General features: G+C 35.6%; 1 protein-coding gene across 2 annotated transcripts in view; it reads left to right on the top strand.

Moving 5' to 3' along the window:
- alcamb (activated leukocyte cell adhesion molecule b) overlaps positions 1-18,987 on the top strand; it is a 28,286-nt gene extending 9,299 nt beyond the window's left edge. Inside the window, exons 2-16 of one of the 2 annotated variants that reach the window (XM_077208638.1) lie at positions 5,101-5,198; positions 5,503-5,707; positions 5,810-5,874; positions 6,074-6,161; positions 6,509-6,682; positions 7,243-7,367; positions 7,487-7,619; positions 7,724-7,836; positions 7,968-8,094; positions 8,902-9,023; positions 11,449-11,581; positions 16,571-16,600; positions 16,930-17,044; positions 17,156-17,269; positions 17,778-18,987. In XM_077208638.1, the coding sequence (XP_077064753.1) occupies positions 5,101-5,198; positions 5,503-5,707; positions 5,810-5,874; positions 6,074-6,161; positions 6,509-6,682; positions 7,243-7,367; positions 7,487-7,619; positions 7,724-7,836; positions 7,968-8,094; positions 8,902-9,023; positions 11,449-11,581; positions 16,571-16,600; positions 16,930-17,044; positions 17,156-17,249 (1,622 nt within the window). In that variant the 3' untranslated portion in view covers positions 17,250-17,269; positions 17,778-18,987. The remainder of the gene's footprint in view (positions 1-5,100; positions 5,199-5,502; positions 5,708-5,809; positions 5,875-6,073; positions 6,162-6,508; positions 6,683-7,242; positions 7,368-7,486; positions 7,620-7,723; positions 7,837-7,967; positions 8,095-8,901; positions 9,024-11,448; positions 11,582-16,570; positions 16,601-16,929; positions 17,045-17,155; positions 17,270-17,777) is intronic. The other variant, XM_077208639.1, reaches the window with a different exon arrangement.
- The last annotated feature ends 1,810 nt before the right edge of the window (positions 18,988-20,797 follow it).

The following is a 20,797-nucleotide window of genomic DNA, read 5'->3' as shown; positions in this document are numbered from 1 at the left end:
ATTGTCATAATTAAAATAATTAAATATTATTAATTGTCCCATTTTTGCTCATTTATAAATAGTATTTATATCTACCACCCCCTGAGCACCTGGGTTAAACAATTATTTGGCGCCACCATATTATAACGGCCCACGTATTAAAAATAGTCGAGTCTAAATAGGGCTCCGGCTCATATTACATTTAATGCCGTCAACAGGGATCAGACACAACGTGCACGGGTTGGCCTTGATTTTTTTTTTTTTTGTGTTTTTTATGCCCGATCTGGTATTCAGTTTCTGAACGGTGTAGACACAAGCCAACAGTTTGGTGACGCTGTCTGAGCCTTATGTCATAATTTTTAATTAGTCACGGTAATACCGTATACCCCGGTAAAATAGGGAGGAGGTTTGACGGTATAAAAATTTGGATACCGCCCAAGCCTAGTGCAAGATAATGTTTTCTCCTCTTTTCATCAGTATTTTTAGTTTATGTGGATGTTTTAGATCATGTTTGACCTTTTCCATAGTGTTTTAATGTGGTAAATTCTCAATAGAATTCAAATGGATTGCCTATTTTATCATCAGCATCGTGATAGAAACAGCTTGAGCAAATCTCATCACACTTTTGGAACGCCCCTACGGTGATTTGATCGCCACTCATGCAAATTAAACAAAATTGTGGGCAGTCAGAGTACCGACAGCATTGCCAGGAAGCAAGAAAAAGTGAGTGTACACTACAGATTAAAATATTATAGGAGTTATGTGTACCGCCTCACCTCAAGCGCTGTATAGGACCGAATTGTTGGGGGCCCTCTCACAACTTGAGAGCCAGCCCTTTTAGAGCCCAGAGAAAGAGCTTATTTAACCCTCAATGCAAGCTCACTGACCTCTGTGTTTTGGCACTAAATTTGATTGGTTTCTCAGTTGCTGCAAGCAAATGCTGATGTTGTGAACACAGGGGCCCTCCAGGATCTTGTGGAATGCAAATGCCCGTAGCCTCGAGGCATCAGGGAGCAGGGAGACTGGTTTAGGAAGAGATAAAGGTGCTTTCTCTGTCTGTGTCTCCTAAAAATATGAGACAACCTCGCTGTCTTGTGAAATGCTTTTGAGATATGTTTAACAGAACACCTTTGATGTTATAGTGAATGTTGTTAATCAAAGACCACACTAAAACTTCTGAGTCTAATTGCTCGAACATAAATTTGTGAAGATTTGAAGTCAAGGCTGACTACCTCAACGTTCTCATTAGTTTTACCTTTAAAAGTGTCTGTTAATTTTATACTGCGTGCCATCATGTCTAAGTAGGCTCATGCCTTGGTTAACTGATAACCTGGATGATCTTAGCAATTTACCGGTTTGACCTTAATTTCTCAAATGCTACCAGGATCTCATAACTTACCTGATATAATCAGGTCAATGACATGAGACTCTTATTTATGTTATCTAATAATTTATTACAAAATAATCAAAATGCAATTCACATATCTTCTGTCATAAGAATATTTTTAATTTCTAAATTAAAATAAATTTATTTTTATTTTTTTAGGCCCATAAAGTCAAAATATTTTGATATCATAATGAAGAAGCCACATTAAAAGAATGAAATTACTGAAAAGGAAACCTTAAGTACATTGACATCATACATGATCTTCTTTCTTAAAATTCATGTAACAAAACAATTTTTTAAAAATTAATTCCCTCATGATGGTGAGTCAGGCTCTCTTAAGTCTCTTGAAATATCAGTTAATTGTACCTTTTTATGATAAGGCAAAGTTAGTTCTGATCATCTTTTGGTGCAATTCTCATTTTTTGTATATTTATCAATATCACTTAATAATTTAGGATAACAAAACTTTCAATAAATTGAAAGTTTTCTTAAATGGTGTGGACGTGTTTTTTTTTAAAACCAACTTGAATACAAAGACTTGGTTTTTAATAACTCTGCACATGTTTTAACAAAACGTGTAAAGATTTGTCCTTTTCTTTATTATTGCTCTAAAACATGCTGGGTTGTTTCAACCCATGTTTGGGTCATATATGGACAAAAACACCCATTGGGTTTAAAAATGTAATTTAAAAATTTAAACCAATGGTTGGGTTTAAAAATGTAATTTAAACATTTAAACCAATGGTTGGGTTTGTGCATATTTGACCCACCCAGCAATTTTTTTTAGAGTTTTTAATTTAAGATAAGATAAGATTCTGCAGCAGAATGAACAGTCATAATAACCTCGAACTAGTAAATTGCTTTTGGGGTTAATGGACCTCTACGGAAGCTGCATGACTGTATTTTGTTAATAGCCGCTCACGAATGGGAGGCTGTCGGTGAAGACACTATTGAATCTGCCATGATCTGCTGTCAGACGCAGACATTCTTTAAGTTCCCCGGGGGCCCCTTCTATCAAATACATAATTTAGAACTTAATGGATGCGATTTCTGAGTGCACTTATCACTTATGAGTCCACCCTGCTTGATGAGTTTTGTTTTGAGAGCCATTTCAGGCCCGTCGTAGACTTAATTTATGGCATTTTCAAGGAAGCCTAATGGCTCTTCCATGTTGGATTGAGTAAAGAAGGACATTTGGTGTAATAACACAGACTCCAAATCAATTCCTGGGTCATCTATGTCTCCTGGATATTCACCATGGTGGCGGGGCTGTTCTTGGCAACAGTGGACACATGATCACTTAACCGACTCATCCTCAGGTTAATGGTTTACGAACATCCTCTCGGCCTGTGAGAGCCGTTATGAACCCATTCACCCATTATAATATTTTGAGCCTTCTAGGGCATTCAATTTGACTGCTAAAATTAATTAATTGTTGATTTGATTGAAATATGTCCACAATTTTCATTGTTTCATTTTCAAGTTTTTTTTTAGTTATAAACATAGTATACTTTCTTTAATGTATTAAATATGGTCCACAAGTCTGAAACCACTTTTGAAAATTATTCTTTTTTATATTTTTTTCTCAAATTATATTAATTTATATTTTGTATTGGATATTTTTCTTATTTTGATAGAGAAATAGGACCCCCCCCCCCACCACCACCAATAATAATAACAGTAAAACAATCTCAGTAAAATATTCAGAATGAATTTTTTTTTAATTTTTCAAAATCGTAAAACTTCCAGATTTTGATGACTTCCAGATATTCATTGTGGTCTTGGACTTTGTTTTGTTATAGAGCATTACGAAAAACAGCTGACACTCCTATAGTCTCTCTATCCTTTCAACGAATGATCTGGTAGCACGCTGCAGGCTCCAGGACATGATGTTTTCCATCAAGAGATTTTCAGCAGCATAGAGTTTTAAAAACAGGTGCATGAAGAAGCTCCTATAGTAGCACCTGTTCATGAAACAAAGAGCAGAGGGATGAGGGGGTAGGGAGGACTGTGCCATTTGTTTACTTCACCTGGTGCTGGTTTTGTAGCTCTGAGGGCAATCTGACACTCAATCCTTTGCTCTTTCAGGGTGTCAGCCAGCATCCATTTGCTTTATGCTACTTCTACTTAATGCTCCAGTTTCAACCCAAGATAACATAAATATCGTCATGCTAAAAACAGACAGCTGTTTAATTGAATGGTGTAGTGGTTTAGATCCAGTTTATCAAGTCCAGGTCTTACAAATATTGTTACAGTTGAGGTCTTAATCACAAAAATAAACGCGACAGGTTCATCATCAGAGTCTTGTATGATCCTGAAGGGTTTTATTTTTTAGCATTGACCAGCTTACTGTACATAGTAATTTATTTTGTGACGGGAAAAGAGACTTCAGAGTGACACAGGAGTTGCCTGGGACAGTGGTGAAATTTTAAGGGCCATTCCAAAAAGAATACTTATAATAATGATCCATGTTGCTACTGTACCATGCATATTAACTTCCAGCCCGGGAGTGGATTGGTGGCATTAGAAATGATTATAATTTACATCCTTGCTCTTGCAGGTCTTGTAAAAAAAACATGGTCAGGAACTGAATCTAGTTTTATGACATCTCCATACATCCGGACCACACTTAGCAGGAAGACAGAAATCTATCTTAGCATAACAATGAAGTTAATAACTGTGTGGCCACAGGCTGCTGTGAGGGCTTTGAGCACAATCTTTTCTCTCCCAATGGGTTCATCTGACACTTAATGAACCTGTACACTGTATGCTTTTTGTTTTTCCAGACACAAGATGTAAGTTTATATAGAAAAATTGCTACGAATTAACTCACTTATAACTTGTACAGTATTATTTAAACAACATTCACATCACAACAGCCACAGATTTCTGTTTGTAAATCCTAAATGAGTTCTATGGTAGGTTCAGTCAAGCTTTACTTTTCATGATGCATTTCAGTGGAATTTTGGCAAAAGGATGCGGTATTGTGCATCAATCTTATCTCATACTTTTATCAGGCCTTCTGTTGACAGTCATCCATCCCAACTGCTGAGGTCCCATTCTCAGAAGTGCAGTTGTGACACAACAAACCGGTTTTACTGGCTTTGGTGTTTGTCTAGAAACTGGATTCAAAGCCTTTTTCCAATTTGAATATTTAGTTACAGGGAAATCTCATGTCATATGAATGTGTACTGAAAACCCAAAGAGTCGGATTGAAATAGCCAAAAGAAATGTTAATTTTTCATTTAAAAAATGAGTAGCATAAAAGTGTTTTCCCCTGAAAGCATCTATTAAAAATCTAGAGATAAAAATGTTTGAAACAAATTTTTTTTTTTTTACCTGCCGATATTTGCGTCATTAAATTGTTAAACAAAACTTAAGTTATTTTATTTTGTGAATGTTTGTCAGAGAACAAGACTTCTCTCTTTCAGCAAAAACATTCTCTTTGCAAAATCTCTTTGAATATTCAAATAACCCAGGCAAATTGTAATATTTAAATATTAAAATATTAAGGGTCAGAATAAAAAGCTAATGCAAACACCCTCTTGACCTACAATCAAGCATTTTAGTTGCAAAATACAAACCTATAACAATATGAGAATATCATTGTACATATGTCTATTTGAATAGGTTTACTTTAGACTTTGTGTGTTCCTGAATCTAATGTTACCTTCACATGATGTTTCCACACATTGTATTAACTGTCAAACTTTTTTTTTAATTGTGCATTTTAGTGAGTGGCTTGGAAACTGTCACTGGAAAGTATGGAGACACTGTTGAAATCCCATGCAACAATGGCCGTGTCGTGGAAGGGTTAGTGAAATGGAAATACGTAAGTTTGAGATTTACTTATTTATTTTTCGGTCATAAATTTACAGTGTGTAATTTCTGTGTAATTTAAAAAATAACTTTCCAAACTGGTATCCCAAATATTTCTATTGCCACTTCCCTCTCTATTATTGTTAAGACAAACTACTCCAATACTTTGCAAAATGGCTTATCACACCCCCAAACTAATGATAGTGGCTTATTTGTTTTAAAAGCACTACAGAGCCACAGTGTTTACACTTGAACATGAATGTCAATGTATGAATGGCGTTATTGTCTCTGTTAAACATGCTTTTTACATGCACTAGGATGTCGATGGCAACATTCTGGTAAAAAGTGTGGGTCAGAATGCCTCTATTTCAAATGATACGAACTACAAGAACAGAGTCGGTATCAAACAAGATTTTGGCCTCATCATCAGAGAAGTGACCATGGCAGATCAGAAAACCTTCACCTGCATGGTGGTGGGGAAAAATGACATTTTTGAGTACCCTGTTCAACTGGTCATTTACAGTAAGAATCGTACACAATAAAATGTTTTCATATATATAATGTTAGAAGTTCTGTTGAATGCATTTATGAGCTACACTGTCTAACAGTTTCCTCTCTTTTTAGAGCTTCCATCACAACCTCGGATTATAAACCAAACGACTGTGATGGCAGTTGGCAAACTAACTAAGGTATGTGTATATATTAGACTAAACATAGGAGCACCGAGCACTGAATAAAATTATTATTTTCAGTGAATACAGCATGAATGTGATTTAAAGACTTGACAAATTCTTATATGCACTGGAAGTTTCTCATCATAAATCCACATATAAGTCCTCTTAATATCCACATTAAATTTTTTTGGGGTGTTTATTTTTGTCTCATCAGTTAGCGCAGTGTCGTACTGAAAGTGCCAATCCAGCTGCCAACATCACATGGTTCAAGAACAAAACTCCACTTTTGTCTGATGGAACAGGTAGAGTGTAATATATGGAGGAAGTTGCAGTTCACCCAAATATTTGCCATCATTTACTCACCCTCATTTTATTCCAAATCTGTGTGACAAATTAAATAAAAAAACTGTTTCAATGCTTTTTCAATAATGGGTAATGATGCTTTCAAACTTTGAAAAAGAGGAAAAAGCACCATAAAACGATCATAAAAGTGGTTCTCCATTTGTGTGAAAGTCAAAAAGTTTGTAAAAGCATAAGGGTTAGTTTCAAATTATTAAAGAGAAATGGTTACAGATTTTTTATTCTAAGGTGGTATTTCTTTACATTTATTTCCCTTTATTAATTTTTTTTCTTTGTTTCTTTTTTTCAGCCATTAAAATCAGTACAACTGTGGATGTTGATAAAGCGACAGGACTGTCTTCAACAAAATCTGACCTCGAGTATACAGCTGTGAAGGGAGACATTGGTGCCAATTTCATTTGTCAGATTCAACACATCCGGTCTGCTAACATGGATTCCTCCCCTCTTATCTTCACTGTGAACTGTTAGTATCTTTCTTATACTGCTTTCTTATTCTTTCCTATAGTATTTGTATAATATTATTGCTAGTTTTGCCTTTTTGGCAAGTTTTTAATCATAATGCTTCTACTTTCCTCTGTAATTCAGTTCCAAACAATCTCACTGAAAGCAAATGTATTTAAAACTTAAGTGGTTAATTGTCTAATGTTGAGCATAATTCACAGGATTATTCAGAATAACCCTCTCTTCATTTGAAGTAGCCATGAAAAGGAGGCCTTCGAATCAAATGGCTTGTTGAATTTCGTCCAATAAGATATGTAATTTGGCCTTTCTGGAGCAGGGCGTTTAGATGTTGAATGGGGTTTTGTCTTGCCTCTGGCTATTATTATGAAGGTACTAGTCCACTGCTAACTCTCAAATACATTTCACACCATGAGAGCACTCCCAAAGCTTCAACTCTTGAGCTGAAGGACCTCTTCTGGCTCATAAGGAGCTTGTCTGAAGTGCCCTTATCTGCATGGGCTCTGGCAGGGCTTTTCTGTGCTGTGCTGTCCTCGCTGCTTTACACAAACCCCCTCTCCACAGACCCTACCGAGAATGTCAGTCTTCTAGTGGTGTCCCAGGGTCCTTATAAGGAAGGGGACAACGTGACCCTCAAATGCACTGCAGATGGAAACCCTCCACCTTCTAGCTACATCTTCTACATAAAGGTAAATCTTCTCAGATTAACTCAAGGTGTTCACTTTGTTCGTTCCTTAGTCGTCAGTCAGGAAATGAAGTCTGCGTTTAGATTTAAACTGATTTTAAATCTGTCTTTCTTTATCTGTAGGGAGAGAAAAAGACAGTGGAGAACTCCAACACATACACCTTGACCAATGTCACCCGGGAAAGCACTGGAGAATACAAATGTTCTCTGGTGGACAGTGAGGATATGGCGGCTTCTTTACCAATCACAGTTGAATGTGAGGAAATACTTCAGTATTTTTTTATTTATCATAATTGAGATATTTTGGATTGTTTTTCAAAGTCAAAAATGTGACCATTAGCTCTGTCTTTTTTCCAAAAGATCTTGATGTGAATCTTAGCAACACTGGTCAAATTTTCAAGGGCGTTGACATGCGTTTTGAGATGACCATAGACGTTAAGGCTTCAGGAACACCACAAACATCTTGGAGAAAGGTAGAAAATGAATATCTCTTTATATAATATTGTCTTTGAAAACTAGGGCACGAATGACTACTCACCCCTATAAAAAAAACTAAACCTTATGTTGATTTCTAGTCATTCATAAATGCTGAAACTTTTTTTAGGACAATACCAAGCTGGATGGCCTGCCCAAGTTTGACAAGTTGAAGTATTCGGACTCTGGTGTGTATGAGTGTGTTGTTTCCATGGCTGGCCTCAAGAAGACACGAACATTTGAATTAATAGTTCAAGGTAAGATAAATATTTAATTTAGTAGAGATGCACCGATCGACCGGCCAAGGACCGGAATCGGTACCAAAATGTACCAAAATGAGTGGCTTACTGCGCTTAAACGGTCAAATACACACAAAATTATGTCAAAATGCCAATCTTGGTGAGTATTAAACAGTCAATTTTGGAACCTAATTAGTTGAAAAAGAAAACACAAGTTGTGTAACAGTATGTTGGATCAGTGCATAAACTCTTAAAGTGACAGCGGTCTAATAAACCTGTTGGTGTCTGTCATGTTAATAAAAGAACAAAAGACAAAGAAAATCACTCTCTGATCTTGACAAAATAACTTGTGTAACTAATTTTATGCATTAATCTGTATTTAATTTTTACAATTCCAGTGTTATCTGATTACTTAATTTTTTTTATATTTATTACCCGAATATACTAAATACCCACCTGAAAAACTAAAGCTGTATTTTTAATATTTAATTTATTTGTGCTGTTGTTCGAAATTAATTTGTTCTTATTTTATTACTGCCTTTTTACTTGTTTTTATTATAAAAATAAAATTTTGCACTGAAGAAACACTTTTGTTTGTATATGCTGTCAATTAAAGTTCTTTGAAAGAAAATGGGTATTGGCAGCTCACACTTACAAAATAATCGGGACCGGTCAAGAAATTTGCAATCGGTGCATCTCTATTATAAAGTATGCATTTGCTTTAGCAGTTGATCACATTCCAAATGCGTTGTAACCATTGTAAATCATAGAAATGCTTTTTTGGATGACCATTTTTGATAGCTGATGACATGAGTGTTTTTGCAGGCTCTCCAGTGATCAAGAACCTGATCAAGAAGCGTGGTGTTGGAAGCGTGAACAAGGTCCTGACTTGTGAGGCTGAAGGCTTTCCAAAACCCACAGTACAGTGGAGTGTCAATGGCACAGATGTAAGTTTGAACTATCTGACACATTTCATTCTTGTTATGAAGTAATATGTAGAAATATGCTCTGGTCAAGCTAGTTAAAGGTTTTCCAACCAACTCACAAAACATTAGGGTCATAACGATATTCGAACCGAACCGAAGAACCGCAATACAGAACCCACGATTTGAATCGCGATACTCTCATGGCGTACCGAACACGCCCCGCCCCCTGCTACCCCGGCCCCGCCCAGCCCGGCTCATTGGACCTGGAATGTGTACACAACGAATTCAGTTTTGTAGCCTAAGTAACCACCATTAACACCAAATATCAAGCTCCGTGTTTTGTTACTTTCGATAATAAGCAAGGTGTTATCCTTCAAATTCTGACTATTTAATCACAAAAATCAAACAATAAATGCCGTTTTGGCGCTCTTTGATGTGGCGTGACAGATCACTGTACTAGCTCCTCATTTCAAGTGGCAGCGCGGAGCGCGAGTAAGCGCGATCATCTCTTCCTCAGTTACAGAATAAACATGAATGGACACCTGAAGGTATGTTGAAAAATATAGTATACTTACTGAAAGGCATCATAACTCGTGTAATCGCTCAATCAGTGTTTCAGCAGCATAAAGACGTCAATAAAACTGCATAGCTTGTCACTAGCATTATATTTACCTCAGCAGCCAAGTGATTCAGTGTCCACAACTTGTTGGTTCCTAGAGAAATGAACTCTTGCACTAAATAAATGCACTATATTATACTATATATTATTTTTTACTTAACCTGTTAATTATATCTTGATTATTTAATGTACGTTTAAAATATCTTTCATGAAAATGACAGCCACTGTGTAAATTATTATATTTCAATAACGAATTAGAGTAAAGTTAATGCAAAAACTGCCTTATGTTCAGTTGTATTCATACAATATGTTGGGTATTGATTATTATATCTAAAAAATAAATAGCATCTGAATTTAGGCTCTGTTGTTAACCTTTAATGTTATAGTAATGTGCGGCTCCCTATATAGTTTACAGCATTAGCAGATTTTTAATCCTTGCAAAACGTTTAATTGTAATTGAATTAATTTTAAAGACAAAGACACCCTTTTTTCATTAAACCTCTGTTTACTTTTTTTTTTTTTTAGCTTTCTAAACCGAACCGAGACGTCAAAACCGTGGGAAAACCGAACCGTCAGTTTTGTGTATCGTTACACCCCTACAAAACATCACAGAATTCATCAAATACTTGCTATTGCTAATACCTAATGACTTTCTGGAGTAGGATGATGTCATTAGAGAGCTGACTTGTGTTGTAAAACAAAAGTTAAATTGAGGATACAGGAAAAACCTAGGTACTTCTCACCAATAAAAACAATATTCCCCAGAAAGCATGTTTTGTTAAAAACAAAACCTGGAATATTTCTAAATAAATTTGCTGTTTTCATATTCATGAAAAAACAAAAGGCCATTTGCCAGGTGTTCATGTTTTCAATGCAGATCACTAGGGGACAAGGCAACATGGCATCAGCCTTTCAAAGCAAGGAGCGAAATTATATTTATTCACTGTGAATCGTGATTCTATGATAGAAGACAACTAATATGATTTCCATCTGTAATATTTTTATTTATATATATATATATATATATATATATATATATATATATATATATATATATATATATATATATATATATATATATATATATATATAAATGCCCTGCGTAACAGTCTTCTAGTCTCAACCTATAACTGCAGTTAGCAAAGGACTTTATTTGGCTTCTTAAGTATCTTTTTTAATTCTTATTAAAACCTGAAACTAAGCCTTCCTTAAAGCTTTTATGACATTTCTGAGCATCTGAGTTCTTTTAGAATTCATCTTCCAGGGTTTATTGGTGCTTTAAACAGTGAAAGAATCTGAAAAGAGTAAAACTGTGCATCTCTTATTTTGAGCAAGCTAGCAGCACATTTTTGAACTGATAAAGATGTTCTCACTGTGACAGCAGTAACAATGGGACAGAATGTATTTTGTTAAACAAAGCAGTTATAGTACCCATATCAGTAAGCACTAGGAGAAGGTCACTATTCAAACACCGCAGACAAGTAGTGTGCTTGAGTGGGTGTTTACAGAGGAAGCGATTTAAAAATGATGAGGCTTTTATATACTTCCTGTATTATGTGGTTCTATATTGGTACAAATTGAGCTGTCAGTGCAACTCATCAGATGTCAGATGTGCATTACCTCCTTGCCTGTGTTCCTTCTGCTTTCTCTTTGTCTAAGTACATGCCTCCTTAAAAGTGAAACTGTTAGAGCACAGGGCAATAGCACTCTCTAGTGGTGACCGTAATCATTTACAAAAGAGCATGTACTCCCATGTTCCCTTGTTTAAAATGTCAAGTTATAATAGCTTTGAATGTTTAGTGTTGATGTCATGTGCTGTATTTACAGGTTGTTGAGACTGCTTATGTGGATGGCACAGTCACATACAGCATCACTATTGTTCCAAAGGTCAATCTCACTGTGTCCTGCACGGTCTCTAATGCCTTGGGCTCTGTAAATAAGAGCATTAATGTGTCACCACGTAAGTATAACCTCTTTTCACTTTTATCTGACTTCTGAACCCTCATGCATCACAGGATTTTTCCTGTAAAGTTTATTGAAGTTGTTTAATGGTTAATTTTTAACAAAATCAATAAGGCAAAACTTTCAAAAGAAGAATATTTGTAAATGGCAGTGTTTGACATCTGAAATGACATTTATTTATTAAATTCAAGTCACATCTCACTAAAATCAAGTTTGTGTTTTAAACATTATTCTGCTAATATAATAATGGTAACACTTTACAATAAGGTCCCATTAGTTAATGCATTGACTAAAAATAACTAACAATGAGTAATTTATAATCTTCAAGTCAAGTCATCCTCATTTATATAGCGCTTTTAACAATGTAGGTTGTTTCAAAGCAGCTTTACAGAGATAAACATATAATTTAAGGTAACAGAGATTGGTTTGGTTTTATAGTGGTTCTTGAAAAATGTTTTTTCCAGCTAAAGTTAGTTTTGATTGATTCACTTCCGTCTAAATGATCATTTGTTATTAAGTTAGGGGCCGCTAAGACGACACCGTTCTCTCTAAACAGACTTTAAACGTGAACCTGTGATAGACGCTGATGGCGTTCACATGCGCATTAATAATTCATTCTATAGTTATGTGCGTTTGAATATATGTGCGCAGGTTTGTAATTCCTTACAAACCATGCCTAAACAAACTACTTGTCTATAAATTTTGATGCAGAATTTTATTTTATCTTATCACTTTGGGTAGGTACGCGAACCGAAAAATTCCACAACGCTTAATCTGTAGAGTGGTATAGGGATCCTCCATAGGGAGAGGCTAGTTGGCACTTCAGCACTGCATTGTCATCGGGTCCAGGCGAAAGTCCTTCATCAGATCTGGAAACGGCCTGGATCCGGCTGGCTGCGGGAAAACCTCGGGATAAGCAAAGACACTAAAATTTGCGTAGATGCCATTCTTCTTATGATGTAACGAGTACATCAGGATTTAAGGGAAGTGTTCCCAGTTCCGGCTGACCTAATCTAAGCAGCCTAATATTGAAATATAGAAGTCTATAGAGTGTTATGTGAATGCTAGGTCAAAGAGATGTGTTTTTAGTCTAGCTTTGAACTGTCAGACTGTGTCTGCTTCCCGGACAATATTAGGAAGATTGTTCCAAAGTTTTGGTGCTAAATAGGAAAAGGATCTACCGCCAGCAGTCGATTTAGATCATCTAGGTATTATCAACTGGCCGGAGTTTTGAGATCGCAATAGACGTGAAGGACTATAATGCGTTAAGAGCTCGCTCAAGTACTGGGGAGCTGAACCATTTAGTGCTTTGTAAGTAATCAGCAATATTTTAAAATGTATACGATGTTTAATAGGGAGCCAATGCAGTGTTGACAGAAGTAGTTTGTTTATTAAGCGTGCAGGGCAACCACCCAGTAGAGCATTAAAATAATCTAGCCTTGATGTCATGAACGCATGAACTAGTTGTTCCGCATTTGTCAATGAGAGCATATGACGTAATTTAAATATATTTTTAAGATGGAAAAATGCGGTTTTACAGACACTAGACACGTGACTTTCAAATGAAAGATTGGTATCAAAGAGCACACCCAGGTTCCTAACTGACGACGAAGACTTAACAGAGCAACCATCAAGTGTTAGACGGTATTCTAGGTTATTACGTGTGCAAGTTTTTTGTCCAATAATTAGAATCTGTTTTTTCAGAATTTAGTAGTAGGAAATTACTAGTCATTCAATTTTTGATATCAACTATGCATTCCGATAATTTTGTGAATTGGTGAGTTTCGTTAGGTTTGGAAGAAATATAGAGCTGAGTATCATCAGCATAACAGTGAAAGCTAATTCCATGTTTCCTAATGATATCTCCTAAAGGCAGCATGTACAGAGTGAACAGCAGCGGTCCTAGTACTGAGCCTTGTGGTACGCCATACTGAACTTGTGATCGATAAGACATCTCCTCATTTACTGCTACAAACTGATAGCGGTCAGATAAATATGATTTAAACCATGCTAATGCAATCCCACTAATGCCAACATAGTTTTCTAGTCTATTTAAGAGAATGTTGTAGGTCAATGGTGTAGAATGCAGCACTAAGATCAAGTAACACTAATAGAGAGAAACAACCACGATCGGATGATAAGAGCAAATCATTTGTGACTCTAATGAGAGCTGTCTCAGTGCTATGGTGCGGTCTAAATCCTGACTGGAAATCCTCGCAGATACCATTTCTTTCAAGAAAGGAACACAGTTGTGAGCATAATGCCTTTTCTAGTATCTTTGACAGAAAAGGTAGATTTGAGATCGGCCTGTAATTGACTAATTCTGTAGGATCAAGTTGCGTTTTTTTAAGAAGCGGTTTAATCATAGCCAGCTTAAAGGTTTTTGGTACGTATCCTAGAGACAAAGACGAATTAATGATGTTAAGAAGAGGATCTATGACTTCTGGAAGCATCTCTTTCAGTAGTTTAGAGATGCTTCCAGAAGTCATAGATCCTCTTCTTAACATCATTAATTTCTTATACTCAGCTTCTTAACATCTTTAACGCTGGTTAATCAAAATACAACTGTTCATTGATTAGTTCATGTCAGCTCAGGTCTATTAAATAACGTTGTTAAGATTTAATAAATGAACATTAAGATGAAAAATGATTTACAATTTTTCAGTGTTAATTGTTAACAAATGGAATCTTGTAAAGTGTTACATAAATATAATAGTAATAGAGTAGCAAATATATTTTTGTGTAGCTTTTATTTGTTGACCTTAGAATTTCATTTACAGTACAAACACACTTTTTTCAACTTGTATTTAATAAAAGTTTTGTCTAAATGGTTTGGCTGGCATTCATATCCAAGTGTAGATAACACAATTACATCATAAAACTCTTGCATCTTTTATTAGAGCTCATTTTTCCTCTTCCTCATCTCCTGTTCTGTTTGTCGGGATGCTGGCCTGTGCTCTGACTAACACATGCTTACACTTGACTGAAAACTCTTTTGGTTAACCTTGAACAAATGTGTTTAATTCTAAAACTAACCACAGCTGGATATATATATAGGGTTTTGCCTAAACAACCCTAAATGAAACAGCAATGCATGTAAATACAGATATCAAGCTGTGGTTTTAGAATTAAACACATTTGTCCAAGGTTAAACAAAATATTTTTCAGTGAAAGCATACAGGTCCTTCTGAAAAAATTAGCATATTGTGATAAAGTTCATTATTTTCCATAATGTATTGATAAAAATGTAACTTTCATATATTTTAGATTCATTGCACACCAACTGAAATATTTCAGGTCTTTTATTGTTTTAATACTGATGATTTTACAGCTCATGAAAACCCAAAATTCCTATCTCAAAAAATTAGCATATCATGAAAAGGGTCTCTAAACGAGGTATTAACCTAATCATCTGAATCAACTAATTAACTCTAAACACCTGCAAAAGAATCCTGAGGCTTTTAAAAACTCTCAGCCTGTTTCATTACTCAAAACGCAATCATGGGTAAGACTGCCGACCTGACTGCTGTCCAGAAGGCCATCATTGACACCCTCAAGCAAGAGGGTAAGACACGGAAAGAAATTTCGGAACAAATAGGCTGTTCCCAGAGTGCTGTATCAAGGCACCTCAGTGGGAAGTCTGTGGGAAGGAAAAAGTGTGGCAAAAAACGCTGCACAACGAGAAGATGTGACCGGACCCTGAGGAAGATTGTGGAGAAGGACCGATTCCAGACCTTGGGGGACCTGCGGAAGCAGTGGACTGAGTCTGGAGTAGAAACATCCAGAGCCACCGTGCACAGGCGTGTGCAGGAAATGGGCTACAGGTGCCGCATTCCCCAGGTCAAGCCACTTTTGAACCAGAAACAGCGGCAGAAGCGCTTGACCTGGGCTACAGAGAAGCAGCACTGGACTGTTGCTGTGGTCCAAAGTACTTTTTTTGGATGAAAGCAAATTTTGCATGTCATTCGGAAATCAAGGTGCCAGAGTCTGGAGGAAGACTGGGGAGAAGGAAATGCCAAAATGCCTGAAGACCAGTGTCAAGTACCCACAGTCAGTGATGGTCTGGGATGCCATGCCAGCTGCTGGTGTTGGTCCACTGTGTTTTATCAAGGGCAGGGTCAATGCAGCTAGCTATCAGGAGATTTTGGAGCGCTTCATGCTTCCCAAAAAGCTTTATGGAGATGAAGATTTCATTTTTCAGCAGGACCTGGCACCTGCCCACAGTGCCAAAACCACTGGTAAATGGTTTACTGACCATGGTATTACTGTGCTCAATTGGCCTGCCAACTATCCTGACCTGAACCCCATAGAGAAACTGTGGGATATTGTGAAGAGAAAGTTGAGAGACGCAAGACCCAACACTCTGGATGAGCTTAAGGCCGCTATCGAAGCATCCTGGGCCTCCATAACACCTCAGCAGTGCCACAGGCTGATTGCCTCCATGCCACGCCGCATTGAAGCAGTCATTTCTGCAAAAGGATTCCCGACCAAGTATTGAGTGCATAACTGAACATAATTATTTGAAGGTTGACTTTTTTTGTACTAAAAAAACACTTATTTTATTGGTCGGATGAAATTATGCTAATTTTTTGAGATAGGAATTTTGGGTTTTCATGAGCTGTATGCCAAAATCATCAGTATTAAAACAATAAAAGACCTGAAATATTTCCGTTGGTGTGCAATGAATCTAAAATATATGAAAGTTTAATTTTTATCATTGCATTATGGAAAATAATGAACTTTAATTTTTATCATTGCATTATGGAAAATAATGAACTTTATCACAATATGATAATTTTTTGAGAAGGACCTGTATGTTAGTCAGCATGTGTATATTTTTAGCCATGAATAAATGTGTATATATTTATGACTTTTTCCATGTTATTTTTGGGTATATCATTTTTTCAGTTCTCCATGCAGTGGGCTTTTGATTCCATAATAACTCAATATGAATGCAAGTTAATATGATTTTTATATCTGATTACAGTTCTTGAGGACCTGACAATTGCAAAACAAGGTAAGATGTTGAGCTGTTATCTACAATCAGGTCTGGCACTGTGTACGGCTTTGCACTACAGAGGAAGAGAGCATATGCCAAAACTCAATTTAATAAATGCTTTCTGTTTGTACAGTGTAGAAGAATAAATGTCTATTTTTTTTTTTTTAAGAAAGCTAAAACAAAAGTGCTGAGATGCCCAGCATCCTGACAAATATTGCATCAGTGTCTTGTTTTTGTTTAGTTAATGAATGGTTTAAATAAGTACTCATCCATTTGTCTGTCTTCCCCTTCTCCTTTGTTGTCCATACAGTATGTTATTCTGACTGTTTTATCTGTTTCTTAAGCAGATCAGAAAGATGACCACAGTGACCAAACAACACTAGCTGTTGGCATTGTTTTTGGCCTGATTCTGGCCGTTCTTGCGATCGGACTAGCCTACTGGCTGTATATGAAGAAATACAGGTACTGGCATAACATCCACGTCTCAAACAGTAAAACAAATCTGAATGACATAAGCATTGTGCAAATATATCTTTAAAGTGGTAGAGTATATAATTCTTTATCTGAATGTAGGCAAGGATCCTGGAAAACCGGAGAAAAGGAAAATGGATCAGCAGAGGAGAGCAAAAAACTGGAGGAAAATCAAAGCCAAAAAGCTGATGTGTAATTTCAAAGGAGCCATTCAGGGTGAGATGGGAACAGATTTCTGAAATAATGGAATATATGAGATATTTTTGGTGTATGTATACATGTATAAGTTTTTGAAGGAAGTCATATGCTCACCAAGGCTGCATTTATTTGATCAAAAAAATACAGTTAAAACAGTAATATTGTGAAAAATTATTATAATTTAAAATAACCGTTTTCTATTTTAAGGTTTTAATTTTCAGCTGCCATTGCTCTAGTCTTCAGTGTCACATGATCCTTGAGAAATCAACCTAATATGCTGATTTGCCGCTCAAAAATTATTTCTTATTATCAATGTTAATATTTTTGGGGAAACTGATAAAAGAAAAAATTCTATATTATTTGATAAAAGAACAGGATTTAAAAAAAGATACAAATCGTTTAGAGCATTATAAATATGTCTTAACTGTTACTTTTGATTAAAAAAAAGTTTTAAAAAAAGATTGTATGTGTGGATCCTTAACGACCAACTAAACTCTTCTATATTATGCATCTTGTCTTTACTCAGGATTAATGAGAGATCCATGAGAGGAGTAGAAAAACTGGTGGAATCTGTGGAAAAAATTTTTTCAGAAGCTTTAATAAAGGTCCTGAGTAGCTGTGTCAGTTACAATTCCACCATCATCTGTAACGTGTCTGTGCCTCCCCTCCCCCGGGGGATTTAATTAATAACGTTTGTTGTAAAATATGTGAATCTTTTGAGGTGAAGATCAAGCCTGTTCAGAAACCTGTGTCTGTAAAGTGTTTATTCATAATGTTGGGTTTCATATTTGATCCCCTCTGGAGAAAAAAACTCTAGGTTTTTTTTGTGTTTGTGTGTGTGTGTATCAGGTATTTAGTTAATGCAAATTTTTATTTGCAATTTCACATGGTAGAAACACTGTGGCCTTTAGTATCTGCAATGAACTTTTCCTGTAAAATTACACACAGTACCTAATCTGTGGCATGATGTGAAGCATGATTTTCAGATTTATACTGAGCACTTGGCTAGTTTTCAGGTCTTAACAAGTCAATGAGCAAAATTATATCCCTATATTGTACTTATTTGCATCTAGAAGACCATTATTTACCAATATTTAGGTCTTATAAGCATTTCAATAAAGAATGACCTTCAATTTTAAGTTAATGTCTGCACCTGACAAATTACATATTGTGATTTCAGAAGTAAGAAGATGCAGGGACCAATGCTTGTTAATGAAAACCATGCCTTTTGCTTATAGTGTTTAGCATACCGTTTTCAATAACTGAAGACCATGTTAATTTAGGATCTTATTCAGATCTCAATAATGTATATTTACACTCCCTTTTTTCTCAGATTATCACCAGTTTCGTGTGTTCTTTGTTTTATTGTTTTGTGGCAGAATTGGATGTGATCTTGTTTAAGCATTACTTGTAAATATGGTAAACTTCTTTTCTATGTTCTATTTATATTGTTAAGGTTTAGCTAAATGCCAGTGTTTTGACATTACGGTAGCTAGTTTTAGTAAATTTGTTGAATGGTACAATACAATTTATGGTATTTACTTGCAGGCTTTAAAAATGTGAAAATCTTTCAGTTTGCATAGTGGTGTTGCTGTTGCTGTATTCCCACACTTCAGTGCTTATTCTGTGCATTTAATCCATCAAACCAAAGAGGTTGAATGTGGTCATGCAAGTATTGTACATACTGAACATTGTTTTGTACTCCTAGTTCAAATAAAGTGTACATTTTTAGGAAAGTGTTAGTTCATTCTTTTGCTGTTTTGTTGACCATCCTTCCACAATGTATGATCACTGTTCAATGGTTTGGGGTCTGAAAGGGTTTCTTTTTGAAAAGTCACCATTTAGTTGATCAGAAATACAGTTAAACTGTAATATTGTGAAATATTTCAATTTAGAATAACTTTTCTTTCTTCAGAAACGGCAAAAAATAAACTTCCTACAGGATACTGTATTTTAAAGATAATTGCGTAAAATCCAAATAAGTTTTACAGATCTTTATTGGAAAGTATTTAAATAACATTATCATGATTTTCAATGAACGATAAACAATTATTGCACATGCACGTAGAACAGTCCTTAAGACACTAGCAGTTTACAGATTAAGCTCACAGTTATAACTTAGACTAGAGGTCACTAAGATCTTTATACTGATCCTGAAAAACACCAGGAGAATGATCTAGGATTCCTGATCACCTGTGTGAACATGCCATAGTCCTGCTGCAGGGAGGCATAAAGACTGCAGATGCGACCAGCAATAAACTGCAATGTCCGTAAAGTAAGACAGTGCTACAGGGAGACAGGAAGGACCTCATCTTGCTGTGGCAAACCACATGTAATAATACTATTATTATGTCCCTCCAGATGTGTTCGAGAACTTACAAGTGACTTGGTGGAAGAGTGATATCTCACAGCAAGAACTGACAGACTTGGTAGCACCGTCCTTTGTTCAGAGTCGTTATTCAATTTCTGTTTGTCAAATGTCTTTAAAACTTATTCATTTTATGTCTCAGTTGTTGAATCTTTATGTTCATAAAAATATTTATACGTTAAGAAATTTGCTGGTAATAAAGGCAGTTGAAAGTGAGAGGACGTTTCTGTTTTTGCTGAGTTAAAATGCTATTTATTCCTGTGATGGCAAAGCTGAATTTTCAGCAGCCATTATTTTAGTCTTTATTGTTGTCACATGATCCTTCAGAAATCATTCTAATAGAAACATTTCTTATTATCAATGTTGAAAACAATTATTTTTAAAAATATTTTTGAAACTGTGGTATATTTTTCTAGAATTATTTAATAAGTTAAAAAGAACAGCATTTATTTAGGATTCATTTCTTTCAAAATAATAATAATAAAAACATCCAGGCCCCAAATTGTGCTTATAATTGTTATCTCTACAAAGGTTATTTTCATATATTTCGTATTAAACATATTGGTCATGTTGCTTAAGAGAAACTAATTGCACATTAATTTGACAAATGTTTGACCACTAATATCAGAATCACAATATTGGTAGCATTAGGTGATGAATGCTCGGTTGTAGCACATTACAACAACATTCCCATACACACTGCTTGTAACTGGGTCATCACATGGATGTTGCAAACCATGTAATTCTTTAGTAAATGCAAATTATCATTGATGGAGATGTATTTGATTACTTTTAAAATTAGGCAATATAAACAGATTAAAACAACATTAAGAACAATACAAAAACAAAAAGAATAATGAAATAGAAAAGTTTTTGTGGTTGAAGAGGTAATTGTTGGGAACCCTAAAAGAACTGCTCCATGGGCTTTGGACTTTGTCTTATAAGATAAATTGGACCTGTTAAACCTGTTAAGTCTCCCCCAACAGTTTTTATTTCTCAGTGCAGCTGTTGCTGTCCATGGTGCTGTAATAGGCAAAAGATTCATATACTGCAACTGGGATCAGATGAGCAGGTTTGATAAGAACAAACTTACCATTAACATTATCACAATCCATGCATCATTTTTTTTTCTCAGGACAATCAAATGGCTGTAAAAATGATAAGTCTGACAAGTGATA

The sequence above is a fragment of the Siphateles boraxobius genome, unplaced genomic scaffold, assembly GCF_051911475.1.
Source record: "Siphateles boraxobius isolate OS27281-9 unplaced genomic scaffold, OSU_SipBor_1 6, whole genome shotgun sequence".
In the NCBI taxonomy this organism is placed as follows: Eukaryota; Metazoa; Chordata; class Actinopteri; order Cypriniformes; family Leuciscidae; genus Siphateles; species Siphateles boraxobius.
Note: the sequence above shows the minus strand (reverse complement) of the source record. Positions and strands in the feature narration are given on the sequence as shown.